General features: G+C 37.0%; 1 protein-coding gene across 1 annotated transcript in view; it reads right to left on the reverse strand.

Annotated features, from left to right (window-relative positions):
* Positions 1-17,755, reverse strand: part of CCDC88A (coiled-coil and HOOK domain protein 88A) — a 131,162-nt gene that overhangs the window by 91,151 nt on the left and 22,256 nt on the right. Inside the window, exon 3 of the mRNA XM_090281311.1 lies at positions 3,565-3,673. Within this exon, the coding sequence (XP_090137437.1) occupies positions 3,565-3,673 (109 nt within the window). The remainder of the gene's footprint in view (positions 1-3,564; positions 3,674-17,755) is intronic.

Raw genomic sequence — 17,755 nt, forward strand, 5'->3', positions numbered from 1 at the left:
CCCCATGTGGAAAGGCCACCCCCGCCTCCATACCCCCACTCTTATTAGGGATTTCTGGACCCAAGGGTAGGTAGGACGACGACCATGTCCAGCTTGAAGCAGCTAGAGGAGCTCGAGACCTTCGCCCATTGTCCTTTATAAGATTATAAAGGGTCTTAAGTCTGAGAGGGAGGGATCGTTATTTTTTGTTGTTAAAATAATTAATTTTTTTTTTAAGAAGAATATATGAAAGGGTGAGGCAGGAGAGTTTGTATGTATGACCCATGGGCATGGACTTGGGGAGGGGGGATTGTTGGTAGAAGGGTGTGCTGGGCAGAGGGAGCAAAGGGGAAAAATTGGAACTAATGTAACAATATAATCAATAAAATATACTTATAAATAAAAATTAAAAAAGGGTATATACCTAGTCATCCAGCAAATGTTAATGAAATATTTACAAATGTATCTTTAAAAAAATAACAGTGACAGTCAAGAAAAAGCAAATCAGTTCTGACCAGGTAGGTCAGTTGGTTAGAGCATTGTCTCAATATGCCAAGGTTGTGGGTTGAATCCCAAGCCAGGGCACTTATAAGAATCAACCAATAAATGCATAAATAAGTGTCACAACAAATTGATGTTTCTCTCTCTCTTAAAATCAAAAAATGAAAAAAAAAAAAAACAAAAAGAAAATCATTAATAGTAACATCATCTTGGCACTGTTAACATTTGTGTTTAAAAATGTTTATAAAACAATCTAGCACAGACTTATTTCTGGCAATAAGGAGTACTAGATATTAGAAAAGAGAAGAAAGCAAAAATATCCAAAAATGCTGAAAGATTTTTTAAAAAAATCTTTAAAAACACATGACTGAGATCAAAAAAAGTAAAACGATTTCTCAGTCAAAATAGTTAAAAGATAAAACAGCCCTGGCTGGTGTGGCTCAGTTGTTTGGGTGTCATCGCACAAACTGAAAAGTCATGGGTTCAATTCCCAGTCAGGGCACTTGCCTGGTTTGCAGGTTCAGTCCCTATAGGGACACATACGAGAGGGAACTGATCGATGTTTCTCTCTCATGTTGATGTTTCCCTTCCTTCCCTTCTCCCCAAAGAAGAAGAAGAAGAAAAAGACAAAACAGCAAAAACAAACAAACAAAAATGAACCCTATAAAAGAAGGCAAGAAAAAACCTGTTTTTCTTAGCCTTTGGTAGATAGTGAGGAGAGTTGTTTTCCTAAGGATTTGCAATAACGTAGTCTCAGTTAAAAATATATAAACATATAAATACATCATTTATATATACACAGATGCAGAAAAAGAGATCCAGAAGTATATATATTCAGGCACTAACAGTGGTAATCTCTATTAGGCATCGTAAGTGTTTATATTTTACCTTTTTTCTACTTTTCTACATAGTAAACAAGTATTGCTTCTAAAATAATATAAAGCTCCTTAAAATAAATTAAAAGTGGTTCTGTGTTGGAGCACAGAAGAAAACAAATCTTCTCTGAAGCAATGCATACTTGGCTCAGACAGGAAAGTATTCCCACAGATAAATGTCCTCCCCAAATGAACTCATCACACACACACACACACACACACACACACACACACACACACACACACACACATCATTGCCACCACCAACCACCATGAAAAATAGCAAGACAACACAGGGCAGGTTCAGATCACCACAGAGCTGGCAATTATCAGATGTAAAATTTAAAGTAGAAATTTTTTAAATTTCTAGAAAAGTAAACAAGGAAATTAGAAGAATGATTAATTAACAAAATGAAAAACAAATGTAATAAGAATGAAACAGAACTTCTAGAAATGAAAGATATAATTACTGAGTGTCAAAATTAATCAGTGGGTTAAACAGAGATTTGACAAATATGCAGGGCAAATTAGCAAACTGAAAAGATAGTTCTGAAAAAAATCTGAGAATGTAACATAAGACTGATAATATAAAAGGAAGTTTAATAAACATGGAGGATAGAGTAAGAAAGCCTAGCATACATGTAATAGAAGTATTGGAAGTATATCAGATAATAGAATAGGAAAAAGCTAATATTAGAAGAGATGAAATAAGCAGCCGGGAGAGAAAAACAATAGCTTAACCTAAGAACAAAAATTAAACTGATAGCTGACTTTGCCAGACCAATAAAGAATACAGAGATAGAATAATAAAATCTGCAAAACACTGAGGGAAAATTAATTGTTAACCCAATAAAACTATCTTTCAAGAACGAGGGTGAAATAAAGGCATTTTCAGACAAATAAAGGTTGAGAAACTACCAACAAGCCCTCTCTAAACAAGCATATACTTCAGTAAGAAAACGATCCCAAAGGCAGGTCTGAGATAGAAAAGAAAACCATGGGGTGGGTGTGGAGGGAGACATGTAGCTTGACCTATAGAACATCGATTTTATTTGACAGCAATTTCAATATCTAATTAACGAGGTATTAAAAAAACTAAAATATAAGACAGTAACATCTTAAAAGTCAAAGGGAGAATGACTGAAGTTAAAGCATTCGAAGGTTATAGTACTATTCATAAAAAAGTACAGATACTGATTAATTTTGGCCTTTGCTATGGTAAATATGAAAGGGATAATTTCAAGAGTGACTTTCTAAAAAAAAAAAAAAAAAAAGATGTAGAGTGAAAAACTTTTAAATCACGAAAGAGAAAAATATATAGAAACAGTTACTGATAGTATAATTCCTCTAATAATTAAATAATTTTAAACTCATTTGCACTGAATAATAGCTTTGAAGTAAACTTGACAAATCTATCATCATACTAAGAGCTTTCAAGTCATCTTTCTCAATAACTGATAGATCAAGAGACAAAATTAATGAGGCTGCAAAAGATTTCAACAATACAATTAACAAAAAGCTTACTCTGACTCTGTACCCAAACAATTAAAGAATGCACATCCCTTTCAAACACATATGGAACTTTAATAAAAACTGACAACATACTAGGCCAAGCCAAGTAATTTTTAACAAATGTCAAAAAATAATTATCATACAAACCACATTCTTTGACCAAAAATCAACAGATTGCTTGAAAAATACCATATGTTTGGAAATCTAAAAGCATACTTCTAATAACTCATGACTGAAATAAGAAATCATAACAAGAATTAGAGAATTCACAGAAGTAAACATTTTCAAAAATAAAACATACTAAAATTTGTGTGATGCAGCTATAGCAATTCTTAGAGTTATATTAATAAACTCATATTTAAACTATGAAATATGCATCCAGTTTAAGTCAAGAGAAGAAAAAAGTACACTCTTCAAAAGCATAATTCAAGCAGGCTGACAGAAGTAATGGACTATGTGTATTTTCAGGAAACTGATAGTTTAAAAAATTCATAAATAATTATTTGTAAATTTAGATAATAAGGAAATGCTTGCTTATATCTTAATATTGCATAAAAATAGACTATGTTATTACTGTTCTATCTTTAGCAAACAGACGAGTACCTGGCATATAATAAACATTTAGTATATATTAGGTGATTGATACCAAATATATGAGCAGTTATTAAAATACAAGATGAAAAGAAAAACCACTTACCTGATAATAAAATTTAATCTTTCTCACCAAAATGGATAGATTATGAATTCGAAGTGAGGCATCATTGTTGACTTTTTTATTTACTCTCTGCCTCTCTGATTTAGGATTACTGAAAGAAATTAAAAAATACTTAAAAATTATACTGAAATATACCCATCAACCTATAGATGACTAAAAATAATCATATAATACATTTTTCTTTAAACAAACTATATATTCATCTGCATTAAGAGAGATGATATAAAAGGACAGATGGTGACTTTGAAATGTATTCAGTACTTCTAACTAATAAAAATGTATCTGACATTTCTAAGACAGTAGCAAAATACATTTGAAACATAAATCGGATGTTGCCCTTCATTCTCATTTTGTCTGCCCTACTTCCTGGAATAAATAACTTCTTATTTTCTTGAACATGTATGTTTACATAATCCAAAATTAATCTGTTTTAAGTCAAGAATGTAAACGATGGGCTAATAACCAATAAATGTCATATCTTTTCACTGAATAATGAAAAGTATGTAACACAGGAAAAATCTCAGGGAAATTAAAGAATACAGTGATGGCAACAGGTTAATGGTTGTATCTTGGATAAACTGCAGATTTAATGAAAGCAAACGATTCAGTGATTCTAATGTAGCAGAAACTAGAGAAGAAAAACAGGCCACGAATGAGAAATTCAATGACACCAAAAGCAAAGGCAACAAAGGCAAAAATAAACAAGCGTGACTACATCAAACTTAAAAGCTTCTAACATCAAAGGAAACTTCATCAACAAAATGAAAAGGTAACCTATGGAATGAAAACAAATATTTGCAAGTCATATACCTCATCAGGGTTAATATCCAAAATATATAAAGAACTCATACAGCTCAACAGCAAAGAAACACAAATGATCTGACTTTAAAATAGGCAAAGAAACTGAATAAACATTTTTCCAAAGACAACAGGCAAAAGGCTAACATGTACATGAAAAGGTGCTCAACAGTACTCATCATCAGGGAAATGCAAATGAAAACTACCATGAGATACCACCTCGTACCCATTAGAATGGCTGTCATCAAAAGACAAGAGGTGAGTGTTGGTGAGGATATGGAGAAGAGGGAGGGAACCCTTGTGCACTGTCTGTGGGAATGTAAATTGGTGTAATCATTATGGAAGTTCCTCAAAAAATATAAAATAGAACTACTGTATAAACAAGCAATCCCACTTTTGCGCATATAAGGCAAAGGAAAAGAAAACAGGATCTCAAAGAGATACCTGCACCCCCATGTTCACTACAGTATTATTTACAACAGCCAAGATATGGAAACAACTTAAGTGTACATCTACAGATAAATGGATAAATATCTGATATACACATACACACACAAATATTATTCAGCCATGAGAAAGAAGGAAATCCTGCCATTTGCAGCAACATGAATGGACCTTGACAAGCATTATGCTAAATGAAATAAACCAGTGCGAAAACAAAAAAGCAAAAAAAAACTTTGTTCTCACTTACATGTGGAATCTAAAAAAAAGTCAAACTCGTAAAAACAGAAATAGAAAAGTAGTTTCCAGGGGCTGAGGGTGTGAGGGGAATAAGAAGATGTTGGTAAAAGGGTATAAACTTTCACCGTGGCCAGGTTAGTTAGTTGGTTATAATGTCATCCCAATAAACCAAGGTTATGGGTTCGATCCCTGAATGCATAAATAAGTGGAGCAACAAAATCTATGTCTCTCTCTCTCTCTTTCCCCTCCTCTCTCTAAAATAAATACAACAGGTACAAACTTTCAGTTACAATGTGAATAAGGTCTGAAGATCTAATGTATAATATCATAGTTGATAACACTATTATACAGGGTGTCGCAAAAAAAATGTATCCACACTTTAATAGCTGGTGACTTGAATTTTTTGTTTGTTTTAGATTTAACCATTGAGAAATAATGGCTGAAACCAGATTAAGTTAGGAACAAAGAAAGTTTATTTTGAAGTGCTACTTGAAGTACAAAAACGCGGTAGCAGTGCAAAGACAGGACTGACTGTGGTGCGGCGTATCCGCGCATGAGCTGGCCCTTTCTTTTTTGCTGGTACTGTAACTGGTGCCACTTACTTTACTGCAGGAATCAGCCATGCCACGTATTCACGAAGATTTTCATGATGAGGATTTTTATTTCCAACAAGATGGAGCGCCTCCACATTACCATTGTGATGTAAAGGTCTATGTTAATGAGAATTTGCCAAACATGGATCTGGCGAAGAGGTCCTGTAGATTACCCTGTGCATTCACCAGGCCTCACACCACTAGACTTTTTCCTTTGGGGATTCTCAAGAATAACATTTATGTTAAAAAACCTGAAACCCCTGATGAATTATGAGTGGCCACTGAAAGAGAATGTGCTCAAATACCAAATGAAATGATTCCTGATGTTTGTTATTCCGTTGCTTCGCGTTACCAGCAATGTCTAGACCAGAATGGTCATCAGTTTGAAAACAGGTGCTAAGTATAAAAAAGTACATTTATGTAGTTTATTGTGAATGTTGAAAGGGAACTGTATGCTAATAAATAGACTTTATAATCATTAAAATTGTGGATACATTTTTTTGCGACAACCTGTATAAGCAAAATTTGCTAAGAGTAGAACTTAAATGTTCACACGCACACTGAAGATAAAAATTTGAGGTAATAAATGTGTTAATTAACTAGATGGTGGGAATTCTTTTACAATGTATATCAAATCATCACTCAGTACATTTTAAATATTTAAAAAATAAAAATTTAAAGTTAAAAAATAGTGAAGAGAGTGATATTGTTTTCCTATTTTTACAAATCTTTACTATCTGGTTTAGTTTTTTAAAACAGGTTGAAGCTCATCTTGGTCTCCGCATTCAATCTATTGTTTGTGTTATTTGGTTTATGTATATGAACAAAATTCAGCCTCACCCAGGTATGTAGAAGAAAGAAGACCCTCTGGACTCTCTGAAAGGATACTCAAACCATATACTGAGAACTATTCCTTTACTGCAACTATTCCCTTCCTAGCACTAATGTATATATTACTACCATCTAATATTTAGAATCCAATCAAGTTTATTGTTCCAAATAATAAATGGATGTTATCAAAAAGAATCTAATTCAAAATCACATTCAGTAGTCTGAATTGCAATCTTTAGTCTCTTTCAGTCTGAAAAAAAGTTCCAATCTTTCCTTGAATTTCATGACCTAGATATTTTAACAGCTTACAAGGTCAGTTATATCACAGAATGTCCTTTAATTGGGTTGGTCTGATAAAGCTGTGTCTGACTCATGATTAAGTTCAGGTTATGTATCTTTGACAGGAAAAACACAGAAGAGACACTGTGTTCTTCTCAATGCATCCTAAGAAGTGGTACATAACTTTGATTTGTCCCATTACTGATGACATCCACTTCTATCACTTAATTAAACTGGTAGCTGCTAGTTTTCTCCATCAGAGTTAACTATTTTCCTTTTGTAATTAAGTATTTTGGGACAACCCACTTTTTTTTCATCTTTTAAATCCTCTCCTGGGATATGTTTAATGATTTGAGAGAGAGAGAAGAGTGTGGAGGGAAGGAGGAAGAAAGGGAAAGAGACAGAGATTGCCTCTACTGTGTGCCCTGACCACGGACTGAACTGGCAACCTTTTGGTGTAAGGGACAACCCTCTAAACAACTGAGCCACCCGGCCAGGGATCACATTTTGAAACTTTATCAATAATCTGATCTTCACCAGTCTTCAATATATTTATTTTATCAATACACTCATGGTTCCCTATAATATTCAATGAATCATAATAAATTACTGTAATTACTTTGATAACTTCTGTAGGTTGCCTTTTCATTTTGTTGTTTCCTTTGTTTTATAGAAGTTTATACAATCCCATTTGTCCTTTTTTTTTCTCTTTAGTTGCTTGTGCTTGAGGTCATATCCAAAATTCAGCCCTTTTTTGAAACCAATTTATGATTTTCTCCAGGAAGGCCTTTTAGTATATTCTTAAATGCTTCTAGTTTTCACTGTTTGAGTGAATGTATTATTTTAAAAATATAGATACTAATAGGTTATTACTGATACATGAATGCTATCAATATCTGTGCACCAGCGTCATCGCAAGATGTCGATTCAACACGGGAGGAGACAGATACCGTGTCACTCCCGAGTCGGACTGCACAGCCATTCTCGGCGGTGCAGATAGACTCTTACGAAGCTACACCATCGTCTCTCGAGACGGACGGCTGCCAACAACAATCTCTTATCTTTCACAGCCTTGATAAACTTTCTTATTCTAATAGTTTGTCTGTTAGTGTTCTTCGAGGTCTTTCTGAAAATAATTTGTAGTTTTTCCATGTTGATAATCAATTATCCCAACAGCAATTACTAAAGAGCTTATCATTTCCAACTCTATGATATGCCAGATTCCCATATTAAGTGTGGGTCTACTTTTGGAATCCCCTGGCTGGTTTGGCTCAGTGGATTGAGCGTCGGCCTGCGAGCTAAGTGTCGCTGGTTCGATCTTCCAGTCAGGGTACATCAGAGAAGGAAAACTCTGACTCCAAAAAACCTCCGCTGCCTTGCGGCATACCTCTTCAGGGGAAAGGCTAAGGGAGTAAACCCCGACAGAAAATCCGGAGCCGGAGTCCCTAAGGCGGTTTGACGTTGTAGTCAACACCGGCAACTCCTGCGGCGCACCTGAACCCAAGCTGTATTGACTCCGTCTTTCCCTTGGACCCTTCAGCTGCGAAGAGAGGGGGGGTCTGCTGCATGGGCAACAGCTGGCCCTCCATATCACCCTGCCCAGGCTTAGTAGCTTCACTGGAGAGGACACTCCAGAGTCATCGCAAGATGTCGATTCAACACAGGAGGAGACAGATACCGTGTCACTCCCGAGTCGGACTGCACAGCCATTCTCGGAGGTGCAGATAGACTCTTAAGAAGCTACACCATCGTCTCTCGAGACGGATGGCTGCCGACGACTTTTGGAATCTATTCTATTTATCCATGTGTCTATTCCTATGTCGCTAAAGTCTTTTTTATATTATTATAGCTTTATTATTATCATCATCTTTATATTAAAAGAAGCCCTTCTTTTGTTTTTCCTTTCTAAATCACCCTGGTTAGTAATACATATAGCCCTTTTCTATGAATTTTAAGGTATTTATAAGGTTCTATGATAAATCTCATGAAAATTTATTCGTCGTCGTCATCGGCAGCCGTCCGTCTCGAGAGACGATGGTGTAGCTTCTTAAGAGTCTATCTGCACCGCCGAGAATCGCTGTGCAGTCCGACTCGGGAGTGACACGGTATCTGTCTCCTCCCGTGTTGAATCGACATCTTGCGATGACGCTGGAGTGTCCTCTCCAGTGAAGCTGAAGCTACAGAGCCTGGGCAGGGTGATATGGAGGATCTGCTGTTGCCCATGCAGCAGACCTCCCCTCTCTTCGCAGCTGAAGGGTCCAAGGGAAAGACGGAGTCAATACAGCTTGGCTTCAGGTGCGCTGCAGGAGTTGCCGGTGTTGACTACAACGTCAAACCGCCTTAGGGACTCCGGCTCCGGATTTTCTGTCGGGGTTTACTCCCTTAGCCTTTCCCCTGAAGAGGTATGCCGCAAGGCAGCGGAGGTTTTTTGGAGTCAGAGTTTTCCTTCTCTGATGTGCCCTGACTGGAAGATCGAACCAGCGACACTTAGCTCGCAGGCCGACGCTCAATCCACTGAGCCAGACCAGCCAGGGCAATGAAAATTTATTAGAATTTTGTTAATAATATTAATTTGACAGAAACTGACATTTTTGCCCTGGCCAGGTGTCTCAGTTTGATCATACCATGCACCAAAAAGTTGTGGGTTCCATTCCTGGTCAGGACACATACCTAGGTTGCAGGTTCAATCCCCATTTGAGTTGTCTATGGGAGGCAACTGACAGATGTTTCTCTCTCACATCGATGTCTCTCTCTCTTCTCTCTCTCTCTCTCTCTCAAATCAATAAACATATCCTCAGGTGAGGTTTAAAACACAAAATACCTGACATTTGCATGAATAAATTTTAAAATTTCCACAAAGGTCTTATACATTTACATTCAAAAATTTTCCTTGTCCTGACCCATGTGGCTCAGTTCATTGGGTATCATTCTGCAGAGCCAAAGGTCGCCAGTTCAATTCCCAGTCAGGGCACATGCCTGCATTAGTGCCCATCCCTGGCTGGGGTTCAAAGAGGAAACTGATCAATATTTCTCTCACACATCAATGTGTCTCTCTGACTCTTTCTTCCTCCCTCCCTTCCCCTCTCCAAGAATAAATAAAATCTTCTAAAAAATTTTTTCTCTTACATGCCCTTTTCTTTATAAAATCGATTTGTTTTCCATTACACTTGTTACTTATTATTACTAATGTATAAGAGAAAATCTAGTTTTTGTTATACTGTACTTCTGATTAACCACTTTTCAAAATTTAGTTTTCTCAGTTCATTTTCTTGCGTTTCCTGGTTTAAAAAAAATCATATTATCAGCAAATGACAGTTTATTTCCTCCTTTCCAATCTTACATCTTATTTCTGTGTCTTTACATACTGCATTAACAAATAATAATGGAGACAAGAACTATCCTTGCTTATTCTCAAATTTATTGGGGTTGCTTTCAATATTTTACCATTAATGCATAATGTCTGCCATAATTTTTTTTTCATTTTTTTATTGTTCTATCACAGTTGTCCCATCTTTCCCCCATTACTCTCCCCTGTCCGGCCCACCTCCCCCTCTCCCACAGCCAGTCCCCACCCTGTTGTCCATGTCCATAGATCATTTATACATGTTCCTTGACTAGACTCTTCCCCTTCTTTCCTCCCTTTTCCCACTCGCCTCTCCCCTCTGGTCACTGTCTGTCTGTCTGGGATATGTTTAATTTAGATTTGAGAGAGAGAGAAGAGTGTGGAGGGAAGGAGGAAGGAAGGGAAAGAGACGGAGATTGCCTCTACTGCGTGCCCTGACCACGGACTGAATTGGCAACCTTTTGGAAACCTTGTTTCCATGCCTCTGGTTCTATTTTGTTCACTTGTTTTGTTCATTAGTTTCCTGTATTAGGTGAGATGATATGGTATTTTTCTTTTGCCACCTGGCTTATTTCACTAAGCATAATACTCTCCAGTTCCATCCATGTTACCGCAAAAGGCAGGAGTTCCTTCTTTCTGCTGCACAGAATTCCACCGTGTGAATGTACCTGTTTTTCTGATTCACTCATCTACAGATGGGCACTTAAGCTGTTTCTAGCATTTGGCTACTGTAAATAGCGCTATGAACATAGGGGTGCAGAGGTTCTTCTGAATTGCTCTTTCATGGTTCTTCAAGTATAATCCTTGCAGTGGAATTGCAGGATCAAAAGACAGTACCATTTTTAGTTTTTTAAGGAAATTCCATAGTTTTCCGCAGTGGCTGCACCACCTTGCATTTCCACCAACAGTGAGTGCGCTGGGGTTCCCTTTTCTTCACATCTTTGTCAACACTTGTTGTTTGTTGATTTGTTAATGATGAATATTCTCACTGGTGTGATGTGGTATCTCACTGTGATTTTTATTTGGATCTCTCTAATGGCTAGTAATGTTGAGCATTCTTTCATATGCCTGTGATCTCTGTATATCCTCCTTGGAGAAGTGTCTGTTCAGGTCCTTTGCCCATTTCTTAATTGGATTGTTTGTCTTCTTGGTGTTGAATTGTATAAGTTCTTTATATACTTCAGAGATCAAACCCTTGTCTGAGGTATCACTGGCAAATATTTTCCCCATATGGTTGATTCACTTTTCATCTTCCTAATGTTTTCCTTCACTGAGCAGGAACCTTTTAGTCTGATGTAGTTCCATTGGTTTTATTCTTTCCTTTATTTCCCTTGTCCTGGGAGATTTATTGACAGAAATATTGCTACGTGGGATATCTGAAATTTTCCTGCCTATGTTTTCCTCTAAGACTTTTATGGTGTCACGGCTTACATTTAAGTCTTTTATCGACCTTGAGTTTATTCTGGCATGTGGTGTAAGTTGGTGGTCTAGTTTCATTTCTTTGCATGTCTCTGTCTAGTTCTCCCAACACCATTTGTTGAAGAAGCTCTTTTCACTCCATTTCATGCTCCTTACCCCTTTGTCAAATATTAATTGCCCATAGAGACCTGGGTTTCATTATGGGCTCTCTATTCTGTTCCACTGATCTATATGTCTATTCTTATGCCAGAACCATACTATTTTGATTACTGTGGCCTTATAATATTGTTTGATATCAGGTATTGTGATTTCTACTGCTTAGTTCCTTTCTCAAGATTGCTGAGGCTATTGAGGGTCATTTTCGGTTCCATATACATTTTTTAAATATTTGTTCTAGGTCTGTGAAATATGCCATTGGTATTTTAATAGGAATTGCATTGAATCTATAAATTGCTTTGGGTAGTATGGACATTTTAATGATGTTGATTCTTCCCATCCATGAACATGGTATATGCTTCCATTTATTTGTATCTTCCTTAATTTCTTTCTTCAGTGTTCTATAGTTATCAGAGTACAGGTCTTTTACCTCCTTGGTTAAGTTTATTCTTAAGTACTTTATTTTTCTTGTTGCTATAGTGAATGCAATTTTTTTTCTAGTTTCTATCTCTGACTTTTCATTGTTGATGTACAGAAATGCTTTTGACTTCTGAATATTGACTTTGTACCCTGCTATTTTGCCAAATTCACTTATTTGGTCAAGTAGTTTTTCGGTGGAGTCTAAGGGTTTTCTACGTACACTAACTAGTATGTCCTCTGCAAATAGTGACAGTTTTACTTCCTCCTTTCCAATTTAAATACCTTTTTTTCTCTTTCTTGTCTGATCACTGTGGCTACACCTTCCAAAACTATGTTGAATAGAAGTGGGGAGAGTGGACATCCTTGTCTCCTCCCTGGCCTTAGGGGGAAAAACTTTTAGTTTTTGCCCATTGAATATGATGTTGGCATCAGATTTCTTGTATATGGCCTTTATTCATTTGAGATATGCTCCCTCTATTCCCAGTTTGCTGAATGTTTTTCTCATAAATGGGTGAACTTTATCAAATAATTCTTCAGCATCTATTGATATGATCGTGTAGTTTTTGTCTTTCATTTTGTTTATGTGCTGTATTACATTTATTGATTTGCAAATATTATGCCATCCTTGCATCCCTGGGATGAATCCCACTTGCATGTGGTGTATGATCTTTTTAATGTATTACTGGATCCAGTTTGCCTATATTTTGGTAAGAACTTTAGCATCCATGTTCATCAACGATATTGGCCTGCAGTTTTCTTTCTTTGTTGTGTCTTGATCTGGTTTTTGGAATCAGGATAATACTAGCCTAATAGGAAGAGTTTGGGAGTCTTCCCCATCTTGAACTTTTTGGAATAGTCTGAGAAGGAAAGGAATTAGTTCTTCCCCAAATGTTTTGTAAAATTCGCCAAGGAAGCCATCGGTTCAGGGCTTTTGTGTGCCAGGAGTTTTTTTATTATTCCTTCAATTTCACTAGTTGTTATCAGTTTACTCAGGTTTTCTGCTTCTTCTTGATTCAGTTTTGGAAGATTATTTGTTTCCAAAAATTTGTCCATTTCACCCAGGTTGTCAAATTTCTTGTCATATAGTTGTTCGTAGTAATTTCTTAAAATCCTTTGTATTTCTGTGGTATCGGCTGTGATTTCTCCTCTTTTGTTTCTGATTTTATTTATTTGGGTCTTCTCTCTTTTTTTATTGATGATTCTGGTTAAAGGCTTGTTAATTTTGTTTATTTTTTTCAAAGAACCAGCTCCTGGCTTTATTGATCCTTTGAACTGTTCTTTTAGTCTCTGTATCATTTAATTCTGCTCTGATCTTGATGATTTCCTTCCTTGTACTTGCTCTTAGCTTTGTTTGTTGTTGTTCCTCTAGTTCTCGTAGATGTAAGATTAAGTTGTTTATTTGAGATTCTTCTATCCTTTATAGGTAGGCCTGTATTGCTATGAACTTCCCTCTCAGGACTGCCTTCACTGTGTCCCATAGGTTTTGGGCTGTTATGTGTTCATTATCATTTGTTTCCAGAAACTTTCTGATTTCTTTCTTGATGTTACTGTTAACCCATTCATTACTTAATAGCATGTTATTCAGTCCCCATGGGTTTGAATGTTTTTTAGTTTTTTCCTTGAGGTTGGTTTCTAGTTTCAAACCATTGTATTCTGAGAAAATGTTTGATATAATTTCAGTTTTCTTGCATTTGTTGAGGCTTGTTTTGTGTTCTACCATGTGGTCTGTCTTTGAAAATCTTCCATGTGCATATGAAAAGAATGTATATTTTGCTTCTTTGGGGTGAAAGGTTCTATATATATCAATTAAGTCCATTTGATCTAGATTGTTGTTCAGTGCCACAATATCCTTGGTGTTTCTTTGCTTGGAAGATCTGTCCATTGTTGACAATGGGGTGTTAAAGTCCCTGACTGTAAGTATGTTGCTGTCGATATCCTTCTTTAAGTCGTCCAAAAAATTTCTTATATATTTTGGTCTCCTATGTTGGGTGCATATATGTTGACAAGGGTTATATCATCTTGATGGACTGTTCCCTTAAGTATTATGAAATGTCCTTCTTTGTCTCTTCTATGGCCTTTGTTGTGAAATCTGTATTATCTAAGTATCGCTACACCAGCTTCTTTTCCATGTCCATTTGCTTGAAACATTTTTTTCATCCCTTCACTTTCAGTTCGTGTAGGTATTTTGTTCTAAAGTGGGTCTCTTATAGACAGCATGTATGGGGGTCATGCTTTCTAATCCATTCAGCTACCCTATGTCTTTTGATAGGTGCATTTAATCCATTTACATTAAAGGTTATTATTGATAAGTACTTATTCATTGTGATTTTCCCCCTTTGTATCTGTGTTCCTCTCCGTCTCCTTCTGTTTCTTCTCCTTCTTAAAGCACACCTTTTGGCATCTCTTACAATGCTGGTTTTGTGGAGATGTATTCTTTTAGCCTTCTTTTGTCAGGGGAATTCCTCACTTCCCCTTACATTTTCAATGAGAGCCTTGCCAGTTAAGAGTAGTCTTGGTTGTAGGCCTTTGTTTTTCATTGCTTGGAATGTTTTTTGCCATTCTCTTCTGGCTTGTAGTGTTTCTGCTGAGAAATCTGAGGACAGCCTTATTGGAGTTCCCTTGTATGTTATTAGCTGTTTCTCTCTTGCTGCTTTTTGGATTCTCTCTTTGAGTTTTGCCATTTTAATTATGATGTGTCTTGAAGTGGGCCTGTTTGGGTTCATCTTCATTGGGACCCTCTGTGCTTTCTGGATTTGAGTGAGTTTTTCTCTCATCAAGTTAGGAAAATTTTCCGTCATTACTTTTTCAATCAGGTTTTCTATCCCATGCTCCTCTTCTTCTCCTTCTGGTATTCCTATGATACGGATATATTATGTTTCACGTTGTCCTGCAGCTCTCTTAAACCCTCTTCATTCTTTTCAACTTTTTTTAAATTTTGTTACACTGTCTGGGAATTGTTTTCTACATTTTCCTCCAGCTCACTGATCCTATCTTCTGCTTCATCTAGCCTGCTTTTGATTCCTTCTACCATGTCCTTCAATTCAGAAATTGTATTCATTTCCTCCTGGCTCTTATTGATAGTTTCTATGTCCTTTTTAATGCTGGTGTAATTCTTAGTAAGTTCCTTGTAGCTTACCTGGAGTTCTTTGTAGTTTCCTTTGAGCTCACTGAGCTCATTGAGCTTCCCTATAACCCATATTTTGAATTCCATGTCTCATAGTTTGCTTACCTCTATTTCATTTAGCACTCTTTCTGGGGATTCCTACTTTCCTTTCAATGAGGGGGTTGTTTCTTTGTTGCTCTCACCTTCTGTGGTAGGGGACCTGTGGGATTCAGTGGTGCAGTCTCCTTGATCTCCTGAACTTGATGCTCTTGGGATGCCCTTTATGCCATTTATTTGGGCTTTCTGGTTGTATTTGGGTTTCAGCTGTTGTTGTGTTGCTCTTCGTGGGGTCTTCCCTCTAGCTAGCTGACTATGAGTCACTCCTCCCCCCGCGTCTTGCATACTTTTGTAGAGGTGCACTTTCTTTACTTCCTGGATCTGCCCCTGGTCGCATCAGATCGTGTACCAGTCTGGGCCTAGGCAGCCTGTTGGAGACTTCCAGGGATCTACTGCCTTTGTCAGTTTCCTTTCCTTGTTAATCTACTCAATCTGTGATCAGCTGTCAGGCTTAAGCACGGAGGGTGCAGCAGATTAATTTCTGTGGGCAGGGCTATTGATTCCCCCTCAGGCTGATGCCACTTGGAGGGGAGTGGTCTGCTTGCAGTATGGGGGATGAGTCAGCACTGGGACCCAGTCAACTGCTGCCTCAGTTCTCTCCTCAAAGCCACCACCCCGAATTCTTCTTAAGAGTCTCTAGTCCACTCTGCTCTCCTATGCTGGAGCCCAGGGTAAGTGAGTGCCAATATATATTCATATTTGGTCCCTTCAAGAGCTCTTTGTCTCCAGTTTCTTCTCTCAGGCCTGCAAAAACACCCGTGGCTTTTCACTTTTCATACGCTGTATGCTATTTTACTTTCCACTCTGTTGCTGCAGGCTGGCAGTTTAGACCCCACCCTCCTCAGGGCAAAACCCTGGATGCTGAGATGTTTCTCTGTCCCTTCAGCTGCCACCCGTAGGAGCCCAGCTAGCCCTCTAGTCTCCACACTTCCTACCAGTCGCGTTGTGATGAAGCAGCCTTTTCTGTCTGTCCATGGTTATAAGGCTTCTCTCCAGCTAGTGTTCAGTAGTTTATTCCGGATGATTTCTCCACAATTAAGTTGTAATTCCAGATTGGTCTTGGGAGGAGGTTAGCATAGCTTCCACTTACTCCTCTGCCATCTTGGATCTCCTCTGCCATACTTTTGTAATGGACACCCTCTTTCAAGTTAAGTTCCCTATTTCTATTCATTATCTGAATGGGTGCTGAATTTCATCCAATTTTTCCTATATTTGCTCCCATCTGATTCTTCTCCTTTACTATGTTAATGTAGTGAATTATACTGTTACAACTTCTAATTCTGAATCAGACTCACAATCCTAGACTATCTGTTCCACCACATAGTATAACATTATTCCCTTTTTTTTGTTTCGATATATAGTTCTATCACAGATCTTCCAATATTTCATTACCTTTATGCTTCTCTCTTCTCACTGGATTGTAATGTTCTGACAGGGGCCATATCTTATTCAATTAGCTATAAAAATTAGCATATATCCTAACATAAATACTGTTTGAATAAATAAAAATAAGAACAAACAATCTTAGACTAAGCACTGTGTTTGAAAAAGTGTTGCTTTCTAATGAGTTATGACAACTCACTTGGAAGTCTGGAATAGATACTCTCTACTAAGGTTTGTGTTTCAAAATCAATTGAATAACAGAGTCCTAAAACTACAATTTGAGATCTATAAAACAAGGAGAGTAGTAATAAGGCAGGATATATTTGACCTGTGACTGATTTACACTTAGTGCCAAGGAAATAATGAACAGCCCAAGGCAAATGATAACGTACTGGAAAAGTGGGTCTCTGAGTTTTATAAAAGCATCAACCAGAACTAATTACTTACAAAAACAAGGAGACTGTATCACAAAAGTCAGATCATGTGTCCTGGCAGACAAACAGCCACATGGTCAGGAAGTAATGATTAAAAACCCGGAGAGCTGAAGGATAATCTTACTTTTATAAAATCAACTCAGGTACACTTTTGGTCAGTTAAAAGTTAAACAAATACTCACGGAGTACCTAATGTGGTCATATTAATATATAAAAGCTTAGTTTAATTCAAGCTACCTTGTGGAGAAAAATATACTTGTAATTGACAGAAGAGAGTAGGAGCAACTCTAGTAACAAAAATGTTAGGTACGCTACCCAGAGTTAATGGAAATTTCATTTGCAATCACAAACATTCTGTAAATACCTTTCCTTTCTAGCCTTCTTCCATCTTTTTATTTCTATTTTCTATTTTCTTAAATCTATATTTGAATCGCCTTTCAAACTTCTCACCCCTGAATGTCTCCTAATCTTACACTGGTACTATTTAGACCTAAAAAATACTTCAGAGATTATCTAGTTTCATTATAAATCAGAAAATCAAAGTCCAAAGCAGTAATTTGCCTGAGATCTTAGTTTTTTTTCTTTTACTTGCTTTCAGCCTTTTCTCATATAAGAT

The sequence above is a fragment of the Furipterus horrens genome, unplaced genomic scaffold (assembly GCF_987537825.1).
Source record: "Furipterus horrens unplaced genomic scaffold, mFurHor1.1.pri manual_scaffold_6, whole genome shotgun sequence".
NCBI lineage: Eukaryota > Metazoa > Chordata > Mammalia > Chiroptera > Furipteridae > Furipterus > Furipterus horrens.